Source organism: Phyllobates terribilis, unplaced genomic scaffold (genome assembly GCF_046119375.1).
Source record: "Phyllobates terribilis strain yellow unplaced genomic scaffold, ASM4611937v1 Scaffold_4__5_contigs__length_816908805, whole genome shotgun sequence".
In the NCBI taxonomy this organism is placed as follows: Eukaryota; Metazoa; Chordata; class Amphibia; order Anura; family Dendrobatidae; genus Phyllobates; species Phyllobates terribilis.
In genome coordinates this window covers 706,220,061-706,235,746 of record NW_027362764.1, presented here as the reverse complement: position 1 = coordinate 706,235,746, position 15,686 = coordinate 706,220,061, and the positions used below count along the sequence as shown (strand labels likewise).

Below are 15,686 nucleotides of genomic sequence, written 5' to 3'. Positions count from 1 at the left end.
TCCACCTAACCATGGATATGTGGACAAGTGCTTGTGGCCATGGACGGTACATTTCACTGATGACACACTGGGTGAATATTGTGGAAGCCGGGACCCAGTCAGACTGTGGGACGGAAAACGTGCTACCGACTCCGAGGATTGCTGGCCTTGGTTCTCTCAGGGTTTCCCCCACCTTCTACAGTAGCTCCTGCACCTTGACCTCCTCCTATTCAGCCTCCATCTCCGAAACTACCACCTCAGTTGCAAGCTGGAATCACTGCAGCACTGCCACGGACAAGCGGCAACAGGCTCTGCTGAAGCTAATCTGCTTAGGTGACAAACTGCACACCTCTGCAGAGTTGTTGAAAGCTGTAACAGAGCAGGCAGATCTGTGGCTCTCACCAGTGAACCTACCAGGCATGGTCGTGTGTGACAATGGCCAGAACCTGGTGGTGGCTCTGAAGATTGACAACCTCGCACACCTACCATGCCTGGCCCATGTGCTCAACTTAGTGGTTCAGTGGTTTCTCAAAACCTACCCTGATCTGCCTGAGCTGCTTGTGAAAGTATGCCGCATGTGTGCCCATTTCCGAAAGTCAGCTACAGCTTCCGCCGCCCTGCCAGTGCTTCAGCAACATTTGCAGCTTCCAGCTCACCAACTGGTGTGCGATGTCACCACGCGTTGGAACTCAACGTTGCATATGTTGGCAAGGATTTGTGAGCAGCAGAGGGCAGTTGTTGAGTACCAGCTTCAACACGCCCGTCTGTATTCCGGTCAGCCTCCGCTGATGAGTGGGCATGGATGTCTGACATCTGTGCGGTTCTCCAAGACTTTGAAGGACTCACCCAAAATGGTGAGCAGTGATGATGCCATAATTAGCATCATCATCCCGCTTCTCTGTCTACTGAAAAGCTCGCTTCTCGTAATTAAAGAGGAGGCATTGCAGGCGGAGCATGATGAGATGGCGTAGGAACTATACAGGGTGATGCTACACAGCCCAGCCTCATCTCATCTCAACATGGATTGGGTGATAATGAGGAGGAGGAGGAAGAGTAGCTGGTTTCCTGTGCTACAGATGGTACTACCTACACCACATTCATCCCGTCTGTTTAGCGTGGATGGCCTAGAGAGGGGGAGGAGAGGGAGAACGAGGAGGAGGATGAGGAGGAGTACATGGACAGTTGTCCTCTTGGTGGGGACAGGGAAGTCTTGGCCCTTGGCAGTCTGGCACATATGGCTGAGTTTATGTTCCACTGCCTTTCCCGTGACCCTCGCGTTGTACTCAATTTGGGCAACAGTAATTACTGGTTGGTCACACTTCTAGACCCACGTTACAAGGAGAACTTTCTCTCTCTCCTTCCTGCGGCAAAGAGGTCTAATAAAATGTTGCAGTACGAGAAGGCCCTTGTTGAAGAATTATTAAAAAAATTCCCATCTGACAATGCTGGCGGCAGAGGTCACAGTTTCTTGGACAACCAAGGAGTACATGCGAGGGAAACACAACTCAGATGCAGCAGAGGCAGGGGAACACTGTCAAAGGTCTGGGACAGTTTTCCCAGACCCTCCCAGCGCCCAGGCCCTTATGTGACAAGTAGGAAAAAGTTTCGGAAGATGCTGAAGGAGTACCTTGGCGACCGTACCAGCGTCCTTCATGATTCCTCTGTGCCTTACAACTATTGGGTATCCAAGCTGGACACGTGGCATGAACTGTCTCTCTACGCCTTAGAGGTCTTGGCCTGCCCTGCCGCTGGCGTATTGTCAGAGCGGGGTTTTAGTGCCGCCGGGGGTATTATAACTGATAGGCACATCCGCCTGTCAACTGAAAATGCTGACAGTATGACTCTTATCAAAATGAACAAGGGCTGGATTGGCCCTGACTTCTCAACACCACTGGGTGACAGCAGCGGAACATAAACTCAAATCCAGTGTTTTTGTGTTTTTCTGGTCTATTCCCATGTACCGTTTCTCACCCAGACATGGGTATACGCTTTAGGATTTCATCTATTTTATGTTGTCCTCCTCCTTCTTCTTCTCCTCATCCTCCTCCACCATATCAACAGGGTAACCATCATGCAACACCCACATGATTTACGATTTACCTATAACATTCCATAACATATATAAATGTTTTTCAGCCCATGCACTTAGTGCATGGGCATTACCAGTCTAGGAGGCCCACTCCTTAATAATGGGAAAACATTTTTTTTACTGAGACCCTCCACTATGGCTCTTCAAAGTGGTATTGGAGTGTGTCCTAATTTTTTGCAGCCCTTGCACTTACTGCATACACATTAACAGGAGACCCACTCCTTAAAAATTTTTAATACAATTTTTCTGAGACCCTTCACTTCGTCTATTCAAATTGGTATTGGAGTGCGTCCTAATTTTTGGCTGCCCTTGCACTTACTGCATACGCATTAATAGTATAGGAGACCCACTCCTTAATAATGGCAAGGCCAATTCAAATAGATTCTATATTCTACAATATTACCTCTCTTATCTGCAATTCATGTACGGGTGAGCTATCGCACTCGCACTATGGATAGCATATTACATGCATCTAGACAGGGATTTTTGCCTCATACCCCTTGCTGCTGCAAGCAAACAAACAAAATAATTCTATTCCCTATAGATACCGCTGTTAGCTGCATTTACAATAGAGACAGGTGCTTGGTATCAACAGCTGGAAATGGGTGTTCATTGTCGTTGCATACATCTCTTCCACAGTGCATAACTTGATTGTTTTTTTTCCATGCACTTATTGACCGATTCATAATTTTTAACGGTGATCTGTATTCACAAATTCATGAAAGCAGGTAGGGTTGCTTGCGTTCCTTCACAGTTTGTTGCTGCTACATCCAAAGAAACCTCTTCGGGGCCGGTTAAAATCTATTTTATATTTTGCAATATTACCTCTCTTATCTGCAATTCGTGTACGGGTGAGCTATAGCACTAGGGATAGCGTATTAAAGTCATCTAGTCAGAGATTATTGCCTTATACTCTGTGCTGCAACCAAAAACAAATCTATTCTATTTCCTATTGATACTGCTGTTAGCTGCATTTACAATAGGGACAGGTGCTGTTTGGTAACATTTTCTGGAAATCAGTTTTCATTCTGGTCGCATACATCTCATCCACAGTCCATAACTAGATTGATTTTTTTTTCCATACACTCATTGACTGATTAAAAATTTACAGTAATCTGTACTCAGAAATTCAAATTTGACAGAAATGTATCATAGTTGACAGAAATTCATCAACGTTGACAGAAATTCATCAAAGTTGTCAGAAATTTTTCAAATCTGACAGAAATTAATCAAAGTTAACAAAATTTAATGATGTAATGTGTCATTTGCAGTTTCTCTTCAGCTTCTGTATGTAAGAGGTAGTGGTGGGAGACTTGACACTACTGGAGTTGGAATTACCACTTCAGAGCTCTCCAGTGCTTTGTTTCCATCCATTTCTGGGTGCTTGTTGAAGTATGTTTGGGGTCATTGCCCTGCTGGAAGACCTAGGAAGCAAACCCAGCTTTCTGACACTGGGCACTACATTGTGACCCAAAATCCTTTGGGAATCTTCACATTTCATGATGCCTTGCCCACAGTCAAGGCACTCTGTGCCAGAGGCAGCAAAACAACCGCTAAATATCGTTGAACCTCGACCATATTTGACTGTAAGTACTATGTTCTTTTATTTGTAGGCCTCATTCCATTTACAGTAAACAGTTGAATGATAGGCTTTACCAAAAAGCTCTATCTTGGTCTCATCTGTCCCCAAGTTGCCTGTTGGCCCTCTAAAAATAGTGGAGGCCACCTGCTGGCACTCTATAAATTGTGAGTGCCGCCTGCTGGACATCCACGTTTCAAACTTTACAGAATATATACGAAACAGAAAATTTGACCATCTCAGATGGATACATTATATTGCAATAGCAATATATGGCATGCAAAGAATAGCCGCCTGCTGGCCCTTCAAGTTTCAAACTTTACAGTATTAATACAAAAAAGAAAATTTGCCCACCTCAGATGGATAAATTATATTGCAGTAGCTGCTGGTCCTCTAACAATAGTGAGGGCAGACTGCTGGCCCTCCAACAATAGTAAAGGCCATCTGATGGCCCTCTACAAATAGTGAGGGCCGCCTGATGGCCCTGTAAAAATAGTGTTTGTCACTTTCAGAGTCCCTCCTTCATAAATGAAACAGGATGTGTCTGATCATGTCATCTGATCACCACATAGCCAGATAAGGTAGTAAAATGTTAAAATTACATTTACTGGTGAATATATTTTTCACCATTGAAAGTAATGCGAACGTGCAAAAACACTGAACATAGCCCAAGGTGTAGAGAAGCATTTTTGATTTTTCTGTTATTTATTTTCCCTTATATACAAGTTATTATCCTGGAAAGAATGTTTCTTAACATTTTTCAAGGAAAATCTATTTCATTGTCATTTTTGTATGTTTTATTGTCAGTCCGTAAAATGGTCACTGTTGTTTTAACAATCATTGCATAAATCAATAGTACAGGGAAATCTCCAAATTTTGTAATGTATCTTATCAGAGAAATCTGCTGAAAAACTGATAAAATCTGGCCTAGTCAAAGCAAGACAGACTGTATGCTCACTGAGGTGTCAGATTACAGCTGTCTATCGAAATGTACAAAGAAGGAAGAGAGCTGAGAAGGATAAAGTGAGAGAGAGGCAGAGAGAGACACTTACAGGCTTTTGCTTTCTAGTAAGTGTTTTTTCTCACCTCAGAGCAGGATTCACAGCTACACTGTTCAGTGCTGCTGTATAATGTCTTTTGTTCTGCTGCTTCTAGACATATTTTACATAGTCACAGGAAGGATGGAATCGTTCATTTCTCTGTGTATTGTTTATGGATGATATATAGCATCTAGCCCTCACCCACTAGCTCAGAGACAACTGAAAATTAGAGATGGAGCCGGCAGAGGGGAAAACTGCTGAAAAATGCAGAATACATGTCATTTATTGGCCAGAAATAGTGTTATTCCTCATGTACGAAAACGACAAGTATGCTTTACGTGCTCATAACTGTCACAACCAAAGGAAAAAGCTTGGTATTACAACCTCCCCTTCCTGTATGACCCTATACAAGTTTGTAGCCCGTGACTATAAATATTCTCATTCAATGACAAAGATCTTGTAAATAGTGAGGAAGTGAAACATAAACTCTATTAGAAAGTTGTAGAACATTTAGAGATTAAGTTTTATTTATTTAAACTTGATAAAACTCTTTAAGTCTGTTATGATAATTTACCTTTTATTTTGCAAAAATAGTCTTAATAAAACAGTCATTTCCCTCACTCCCATTTTATTGGCTCCTCTTACATCGAGAACTATTATGTAATTCATTTCTATGGAAGTTTGGATGCTGTCCTAGGGTTATACATCTGTTCAGGCAACACTTGTATAAACACTATTATGGCACAATTTTTGCTTTGGCGCTCCCTTTATGAGACTCTCAAACTAATCTGACCACGTGATGGCTCTATTACATTTACTATCACATACGTTTGGAATATAAGATAATTCCCATGATGACTCTGGGTCTGGGCCTCGCTCTATAAAGAAACATATTGTATATGAACTTGTGAATGCAAACCGTGACCAAATGAATCTTTGTATGTTAATTCTCGATTGTCAATTTTTAACACTTTCCCATGTGATGTGCTAGAAAAGTTTGGGTTGGACTGATGGGACTGTAAGCAGTCAGCATGCTCGGCTCTTTTCTAGTTATGTATAGACAGAAAAAGATTTGGGTCAAAATGTATAATTAAAAAATTGATATATCACCAGGTTTTTGCCACCTATTGATAGTAGCATAATGTAGAGACAGAGATCCTGATTTCTGTGATGTGTCACTTACTGAGTTGCTTAGTGTAGTTTTGATAAAATCACTGTTTTATCAGCAGGAGCTTGTCACTAGAGGACTAGTAAACCTGCTGCTAGGTAGTCCTCTATATTCATAAGCTCTGTATAGCCCCGCCCCCACCACTGATTGGCAGCCTTCTGTGTACACTGTGCATAGGCAGGAAGCTGTCAATCAGTAGTGTGGGCGGGGTTATACAGAGCTCAGCATTCAGAAAACTGCTAGATGTTCAGATGATAAAACTGTGATTTTATCAAAATGACAACACATAGCTCAGTAAGTGATACAGCGCAGAAATCAGGGTCTTGGCTCTTACATTATGCTGTTCTCAGATGGGGTAGTAAAAACCCGATGACAGATTCCTTTTAATAAAATCAGATTGAATAAAAAAACAACTTTGTTTTAGTTTTTTTTCACTAGTTTATTTTTTTATGTAACTTTCCACATAAAAAAGAAGGCACATTTTTTTCTGATATTTTTTTGTTTTCTGCAGCTCACTTGTTAATTTTGCTGTATAGATTGATACAAGAAAAGTTCATTTGGGTCACAATGCATTATCTATAAATAAAATATTAATGGAAAAAAAATATTTTTTTTCATTTTTTTATTAGTTTTTCATTTTATGCGACTTTACAAATGAAAAGAAGGAACATTCTGTTCAGATTATATAATGACTAGCTATTGAACCCGTTCTACGCCTGGGTGTCGAGCATTTTTATTGGTATATACACTGCAAATGTGTCTTCAGTAAAATGGCGCCGGATAACGCTATGTGCATGCGCCGATCTGATGCCTCACTCCTGCCCCGGTCTCCGGCGAAGAGATGCTCCTCCTGGTCAGATAAGTATGTAAGTATGGTGCCGGAGATCGCGGTATGTGTTCAGTGCTACGCATACCGTGATCTCTGGCGCCATACACTCCACTTACCTGTAACAGCTGGATGCGTTCTTCTGTCTGGAGCCAGACTGTGCAGGCGTGTCGCGCTTGCGCAGTCTATAAAGGCCTCAGACAGAGACATGTGTGACGCCCTGCTGTGCATGGAGCCACAGATCCTGGAGGGGTGCATTACTGGATTTCTCCACAAGATGCCCTCAGAGCATACACACACCTCCACCCTACCTCAGACCACCAGAGGGAGCCCGGATAGGGATATAAATACGGAGGGTGGAGCTAGGCAGAGTGAGGCTGTTAGTTAGTTCTCCTCAGGAAGTGAGTGGAGACAGAACAGTCTGGAGTCCACAGCCGGTTCCTGCAGAGTGAGACCCAGAGAAACAGGTCAGTCTGCAGTGGAGCTCAGTCAGACTCAAGCAGCTCGAGTTAAGTGAGCTAGGAGCGTTGCTGACGCTCAGAGAGCAGCAGAAGAGGCAGCCAACTAACTGCCAGTGTGTATAGCCTAGTGAGGGCCCAGAGTAGGCCGAAGGCTAGAGGAGTGAGTAGCATTGGGGGCAGAGGAGCTTTACCAGCTCACCTCAGAAACCATATACCGGACACCGGGTCCGAGTCTGCAGGGATTCTTGACACCCAGCAGAAGACAACCGGAACCCCTGGCGAACTACATGTCCCAGGAATACCAAATGCTGACTGTTATACCAGGGTCAGGAGTTACGGAGGCCCCATATACCAGGGAGTGTGTACTCCAACAGAAGGCCCTACCACAGGATCAGCCGGTGCAGAACAGAGACTAAGTTAGGCCTAGCTCCAGGCAGGCCAGAGACTAACACTAAGCGGCGAAGAAACAGGAGGCCCTACACCTGCTCACTGGGGAGAGTCCTGCAGTGCACTCCTCACCCTACAGTGCTCCGGACGGTACCTGCATTTCCACCAGTAAAAGGTACAGAAGCAAACCGTGTGTGTGTGTCCCCTGTTCTTCCTTGGACCCGGCTGGGTCACCGCCATATCGTGCACCTCGTCAAACATCACTGCCCTGAGGCCTAGCTCCACCTGTGGGGAGCTACACCATCAAAGCTGCCGTAACACCGGCCTCAGTGGACTGCCGCAGCGCTGGTGATCCCCACCAGACACCACAGGTGGCATCACGAACTTTGACATTTCATTTTCCCCCTTTTTAAGAGAGACCCCAGGTTACGGGCCCGGGAGCCGACCACCGCGACTTCCCCCAAGACCAGGCATTAAGGCCCGGGCGCCGAGTAGTTCCCATCCCCTGTGCGCCACACATGCATCTCCCGTTATATTATAGATTTGAAAGTAAGCTAACTGATGACTGCTCTTTTGCCCAGATAAGGGTATACACGATTATAAGGGTCTGCATACCTCTTCCCTGGTCTCTAAATAAATGAACTGTACTCCATCACTTTCTGGACATTATATTTGTCTATTGACATCTTTCTAGCAATTAACGCCCATTCATTGCAGTTGGGATAAGGCAAACTTTTTCTGCTGTACAGAATTATACAGGAAATTCAAGAAAGTGTGTATGTTCAGTAAGACCTCAATTAAATTATGTAAATTTCGGCAAGGGCTCCTGAAGATGGCTGTATTTTTGGTCATTGTGCAATCTAACAAATCATCGGATAGCACTCAGACCAATATTCTACTATGGCGTAGTGTACATGTCCGATTTTTTCCTCGTCTCTCCAAGGAAAAAAATTGCAACATGTCTGAGTTTTATCCAGTATTCATATTCCTCTCGGCCATGCAAGTCAATGAGTGCGTGGAAACCATCAAGTTGATGAGTGCAGTCCTATTTCCGTGGACTGGCAGAATGAAGAAGATGGGGACATTTTTTTCTCCATCTTCTCCTCATCTGAGAGAATCGGATCACATTATGCTGACATCCTAAGTGTGATTAGCATAATCGGCCCAATTTTCTCAGATGAGAGAATCTACGGACATCTGCACCTGTCCTAAAAAGGAATCTTTATATAGGATTCGTACTCCATAAATTCCAGTTTACTCATACCCACCAAGGCCAAAAACACAAATTCATTGGCATTTGATGATATTGTCCTTGGGACAAGTGTGTGCCTATGAAACGATAAGAGATTAGATCTTGTATAAAGTCATGGCCAAAAGTGTTTGCTGGTACCCTTGAAATTGTTCCAGAATATGAAGTATTTCTCCCAGAAATTTGTTTACTTCCTTTGTGTGCATTGGAATAACACAAAAAAACAGACCCATGGGTCATTGTCCTGCTGGAAGACCCATGACCTAGGGTTTGCGTCCTAAGTCATGGGTCTTCCAGCAGGACAATGACCCCAAACATACTTCAAGAAGCACCCAGAAATGGATGGAAACAAAGCGCCAGAGAGTTCTGAAGAGGCAGGAATGGGTAGATTCCATTGAACACCTGTGGAGAGATCATAAAATTGCTGTTGGGAGAAGGCGCCTTCAAACATGAGAGACCAGGAGCAGTTTACAAAAGAAGAGTGGTCCAAAACTCCAGCTGAAAGGTGTAAGAAGCTTGCTGATGGTTATAGGAAGTGATTGATTGCAGTTATTTATTCCAAAGAGTGTGCAACCAAATATTAAGATGAGGGTGCCAACAATTTTGTCTGGCTCATTTTTGTGGTTTTGTGTGAAATTATGTCCAATTTGCCTACTTTTTCTGTTTTTTTTTTGTGTTGTTCCAATACACACAAAGGAAATAAACATGTGTATTGTTATGCACACACCCGGACTGACTGGAGTGTGCGTGTTTAGTGATCCCACTGGACCATGAACCGGAAAGTGCCTGGAGGGGCGTAACTAAGTATCTACCCGATCCGACCAAGGTCGCACGACGGCTAATGACGCCTGTGGAGGAACCGAGCAGAGGGACCAGGTGCTACTCCAGGTCAGACCCCGGACACGGCTGTTGACCCACACCGGAGAATACCGGAAAAGGCCGGTTAGGCTGGCACACTGACTGGTGGGTATAGGCAGGCACGGCAGGTATGCAGGCAGGCGGGCTCTAGTAAGCACGACTGGTATGCAGGCAGGGAGTACTGGCAAGCACGGCTGGAGTGCCGACAGGGAAGCACTAGCAGGTTGGAGCACAGACTGGATAAGGTCCAGTACAGACTGGGACTCAGGAATAGAACCGCAGATGCGGTAAACAAGCAGAGCAGAGCGAGACCGCCGGAGCGGTGAACAAGAGCAGAGCAGGGCGAGGCCGCCGGAGCGGTGAGCAAGAGCAGAGCAGGGCAAGGCCGCCGGAGCGGTGAGCAAAGGCAGAGCAAAGCGAGGCCGCCTGGAGCGGTGAGCAAAGGTAGAGCAGAGCGAGACTGCCTTGAGCGGTGAGCAAAGGCAGAGCAGAGCGAGACCGCCTCGAGCGGCGAGCAAAGACAGAGCAGAGCGAGACCGCCTGGAGCGGTGAACAAAGGCAGGGCAGAGCGACACCGCCTGGAGCGGTGAGCAAAGGCAGGGCAGAGCGAGACCGCCAGGAGCGGAGAGCAAAGGCAGGGCAGAGCGAGACCCCCAGGAGCGGAGAGCAAAGGCAGGGCAGAGCGAGACCGCCTGGAGCGGTGAACAAAGGCAGGGCAGAGCGAGAACCGCCGGAGCGGTGAGCAAGGCAGAGCAGGAAAGAACCACCGGAGAGGTGAGCTAGGCAGAGCAGGCAAAGAACCGCCGGAGCGGTGAGCAAGGCAGAGCAGGCAAAGAACCGCCGGAGCGGTGAGCTAGGCAGAGCAGGCAAGAACCGCTGGAGCGGTGAGCAAGGCAGAGCAGGCAAGAACCGCCGGAGCGGTGAGCAAGGCAGAGCAGGCAAGAACCGCCGGAGCGGTGAGCAAGGTTGAGCAGAGATAAACCGCCGAGCGGTGAGCAAAGGCAGAGCAGGGATAAACCACCGGAGGGGTGAGCAAAGGCAGAGCAGAGGGGACAGGGCTCTGTTCACACGGAACAGACTGGAAGGGAAAGGCAGAACCAGATACACACAAGATACTTGCAATGAAGTAGCGAGAGGACTCTAAACTCACAAACGGAAGTACAGCGACAACGAGTAGGAGTTAGGTGCAGGTTCAGACTGCAGAAAAAAGGAAGGTACGGACATAGAGAAAAACAGGTAACAGACTAGGAGAGTGTTCAGACAGGAACTGAGTGTTCAGACAGGAACTGACACTGCAGCGAGATACAGGAGCGAGTCTAGGTATGCGGCCCCTAGAAGGCGGGACGAACAGGCTAGGAGCGTGTTCAGACGGGCCTGGAAATACAGCCTCCAGGAAGGCGGACAGACAGGCAAGAAAACACAGATAACAGATCTAGGTATGCGGCCCCTAGAAGGCGGAACGAACAGGCTAGGAGCGTGTTCAGACTGGCCTGGAAATACAGCCTCCAGGAAGGCGGACAGAAAACAGGCTAGGAGATAGTTCAGACAGAACCTGGCACATTCAGAGTCAAGAAGCACACTGAATGATAGAGTTGCTCAGGCACCAGCTTGTATGTGGAGCTGGTTTAAATATCCAATGACTGACAGCAATAGGCTGAGGACGCATTAGGGGTGTGCCCACAGCAGCTACAAGAAATAGGAAGTGACCGGGCCGCCGCCCTAAGCAGCCAGAACAGAGGCAAGCAGACAGCATGGAAAGAAGCCAGGCTAGCAGACTGGACTGATGATCAAGTTTGTGATCTTGCATAGTGGGAGATGTTGCCCTATGCAAGAACGCTGCCAGGTATGTTACATGTATAACAAACACGTGAAATTGCAATAATTTTCTGGGAGAAATACTTCATTTTCTGGAACAATTTCAAGAGTGCCAACACTTTCAGCCATGACTTATGACATATAAAATGTGGACACAATTATAAATAGTCACAGATCTTCTGCTTATGCTGTTTTTACTTATAGTTATATTGTTTTTTATCTACGTCACTTTGTAGAACATATACAGTTAGAAGTAAGAGATTAATGACGACTGATGCCCGGTGCAGTAGCTGTGACTTCAGGTTGCATTTTATACATATATACTAGAAGCAGAAGCTTTATATAATTCCTCACCCCTTTTTATAATGATGTAATTTTATTGCAATTAATTTCATCATCCAATTGAAATGAGGCTTGTGTTTGTACCTAGGCTTACCTGATTAGCTGCGTGTGGAACTGCTATCGGTACATCAACAACCGGAACTCCTCAGATGTCCTCGTCTACGTAACCACCAACGATACAACAGTGAGTCCATATTTTCATTGTTACTCAATTGTTTTGCACGATGATGTGGAGATTATTCATTTTAAAAATAATCATACGTCTTTAAGAGGATGTCTGATTTTAAAAACAAACCCACCGTAAAATACTTTAATATGGAATTCCAAATTACGGTAATTAATTTAGAACCTTCCTCTATTAGCAAAAGCCCTTGGAGAACCTGAAACATTCATGCATTAAAATGGACTGTCCATTGATTTAATTGTGCACAGTGTAATACTTAATTTACCCTGTGGGATTGCTGCAGGGTAATAGAGAACTTCCAGGCACTGTAGAGAATCTGCATGAAATAGGTTTTCTCTCATAGTCTACTGCACCTTTTAGACAGAGGTAAATTATAAATTTCTCTCTGCTTGCAGCCACCAGTAGGCAAAGCTTATTAGTTTACTGCTTACTATTTTATTAATGTGTTCTTTATTATTGATTTAAAGGGGTATTCCCATAATTGTCACTAATGGCATATCACATGATATTCCATAAATGTCTGATAGATGCAGGTCCCACAACCAGGGGAATGGAGAGGTGGCTTCTCCACATCTGTGGCCCTCATAATCACCAGCCCTCCACCCTAGAGACCTTATCAAACAATTACTCCTATCTCAGCTTCATTAAAGGGTTTGTACTAGGGCGTTATGGATTGATACATCTGTAATGGCTTCCAGAGAGTTAAGTAGATTCCATCTGGGTTTGTTGTAGCTGATGAACATGGATAGGTGGTACATTAATAGTATATGTTGGCTTCTCCTTCGGGGGATGGAGGGTAGGGGAGTTATATCTGTCCTCTCTCTCCTTTTTGGGGTTTATTAAATGTTTTATGTATTCTGAAGCAGAAAGAAAGGAATGCACTTTAAGAAATACATTCTATATTCGGGGATTTTTGTGTGGGGGTTTGTATTGTCTTGGTTTCAATATAAAAATTGGTAAAAAAAAGTGTTTGTTTTTTTTACCAATGTTGAGCAGCGAATAAATTTGCAGCAACCAGGTCAGTATTTCATGTCCGCATACTAATCAAAGGAGGAGTCAATGATGTCAGCAAGTAGGAGGCAGTTCTCATGGTTCCCATCCAGCGGCCATGGAATACTGATCTGGTCACTGGACCACCGTCCTGCAAATCAATTTGCTCATCTCTAGTTTGTACCAATATTACAAGTTATAGGATAGTGGATAACTTAGTCTTTGCTAGGGTTCCAACTCTGGGACCCCCACCGATGTCAGGTCAGGTTCTGAATGGTGTGAAAGTCAAGTATTCACACCACATCTCCATTCATTCCATACTGATAGCCGAGCTCTGTACTCGACTCTCTCCAGCAGTCCGATGTAATAAATAGAGTGATGGTGTACATGCCTGACCCTCATTCCACTCTGCAGAGGGTCAGCAATTAGAAAAATTATCACATGATAATTCATAATCCTGGTATAAAATATTTAACCCTTGTGAGCCTAAATGCAGGGCCACTTTTAGAGACAGTGTGGCCCTGAGCAAAATTAAAAGTGAGACCCCAAATGCTAAGGTTTTGCACAGAAACATTTAGAGCGCATTCACACAAGTCGATTTCAGGGCATTATGTGATGGCTGATTGACTATATTCAAGTTGATCATTGGTCATGTACACATAGGCCGAAAAACAATCATTAATGTGGACAGAACAATCATTAATACGATCATTCTGTCCCCACCTACACTATCATGTTATTGGCAGCACAGAATCTGTTTACACAAGACAGTGCTGCCGATTGCAGTGATTTTTGTGCAGGCATAATCCCGTCAACCGGCGAATTACCATTTTTGCTAGTTTGTCGGGCTATTGCTGACATATAATCGGAAACGAGCAGTCCTATGAACGCTTGTCTGCATTGGTGGTATTTTTTAAATTACACTGCTCAAAAAAATAAAGGGAACACTTAAACAACAGAATATAACTCCAAGTAAATCAAACTTCTGTGAACTCAAACTGTCCACTTAGGAAGCAACACTGATTGACAATCAATTTCACATGCTGTTGTGCAAATGGAATAGACAATAGATGGAAATTATTGGCAATTATCAAGACACCCTCAATAAAGGAGTAGTTCTGCAGGTGGGGACCACAGACCACATCTCAGTACCAATGCTTTCTGGCTGATGTTTTGGTCACTTTTGAATGTTGGTGGTGCTTTCACACTTGTGGTAGTATGAGACGGACTCTACAACCCACAGAAGTTGCTCAGATAGTGCAGCTCATCCAGGATGGCACATCAATGCAAGCTGTGGCAAGAAGGTTTGCTGTGTCTGTCAGCGTAGTGTCCAGAGGCTGGAGGCGCTACCAGGAGACAGGCCAGTACACCAGGAGACGTGGAGGGGGCCGTAGGAGGTCAACAACCCAGCAGCAGGACCGCTACCTCCGCCTTTGTGCAAGGAGGAACAGGAGGAGCACTGCCAGAGCCCTGCAAAATGATCTCCAGCCGGCCACAAATGTGCATGTGTCTGCACAAACGGTTAGAAACCGACTCCATGAGGTTGGTATGAGGGCCCGACGTCCACAGATGGGGGTTGTGCTCACAGCCCAACACCGTGCAGGACGCTTTGCATTTGCCACAGAACACCAGGATTGGCAAAGTCGCCACTGGCGCCCTGTGCTCTTCACAGATGAAAGCAGGTTCACACTGAGCACATGTGACAGACGTGACAGAGTCTGGAGACGCCGTGGAGAGCGATCTGCTGCCTGCAACATCCTTCAGCATGACCGGTTTGGCAGTGGGTCAGTAATGGTGTGGGGTGGCATTTCTTTGGAGGGCTGCACAGCCCTCCATGTGCTTGCCAGAGGTAGCCTGACTGCATTTAGGTACTGAGATGAGATCCTCAGACCCCTTGTGAGACCATATGCTGGTGCGGTTGGCCCTGGGTTCCTCCTAATGCAGGACAATGCCAGACCTCGTGTGGCTGGAGTGAGTCAGCAGTTCCTGCAAGATGAAGGCTTTGAAGCTATGGACTGGCCCGCCCGTTCCCCAGATCTGAATCCAATTGAGCACATCTGGGACATCATGTCTCGCTCCATCCACCAACGTCACGTTGCACCACAGACTGTCCAGGAGTTGGCGGATGCTTTAGTCCAGGTCTGGGAGGAGATCCCACAGGAGACCATCCGCAACCTCATCAGAAGCATGCCCAGGCGTTGTAGGGAGGTCATACAGGGACATGGAGGCCACACACAATACTGAGCCTCTTTTTGACTTGTTTTAAAGACATTACATCAAAGTTGGATCAGCCTGTAGTGTGTTTTTCCACTTTAATTTTGGAGGTGACTCCAAATCCAGGCCTCCATTGGTTAATAAATTTGATTTCCATTGATGATTTTTGTGTGATTTTCTTGTCAGCACATTCAACTTTGTACAGAACAAAGTATTCAATGAGAATATTTCATTCATTTAGATCTAGGATGTGTTATTTGAGTGTTCCCTTTATTTTTTTGAGCAGTGTAGATAGATGCTGTACCCCTCATCCCCAGCTACTTAGTGAAAACTATATATCACCAAGTGGAGGGTAAAAATAGTGTGAATCAAGATAACATTGGGTGAGTAGAAATGTCTGTAAAGAGGGAAAAGCCAGATAGACAGACTATATACATATAATTTCCACTATATGCAGACAATCTATACTATATACACACAATATAATGTCAGTATATACACACAA

General features: G+C 45.0%; 1 protein-coding gene across 1 annotated transcript in view; it reads left to right on the top strand.

Moving 5' to 3' along the window:
- Nucleotides 1-15,686, top strand: part of LAPTM4B (lysosomal protein transmembrane 4 beta) — a 149,879-nt gene that overhangs the window by 99,303 nt on the left and 34,890 nt on the right. The window contains exon 6 of the mRNA XM_073679637.1: nt 11,882-11,977. Within this exon, the coding sequence (XP_073535738.1) occupies nt 11,882-11,977 (96 nt within the window). The remainder of the gene's footprint in view (nt 1-11,881; nt 11,978-15,686) is intronic.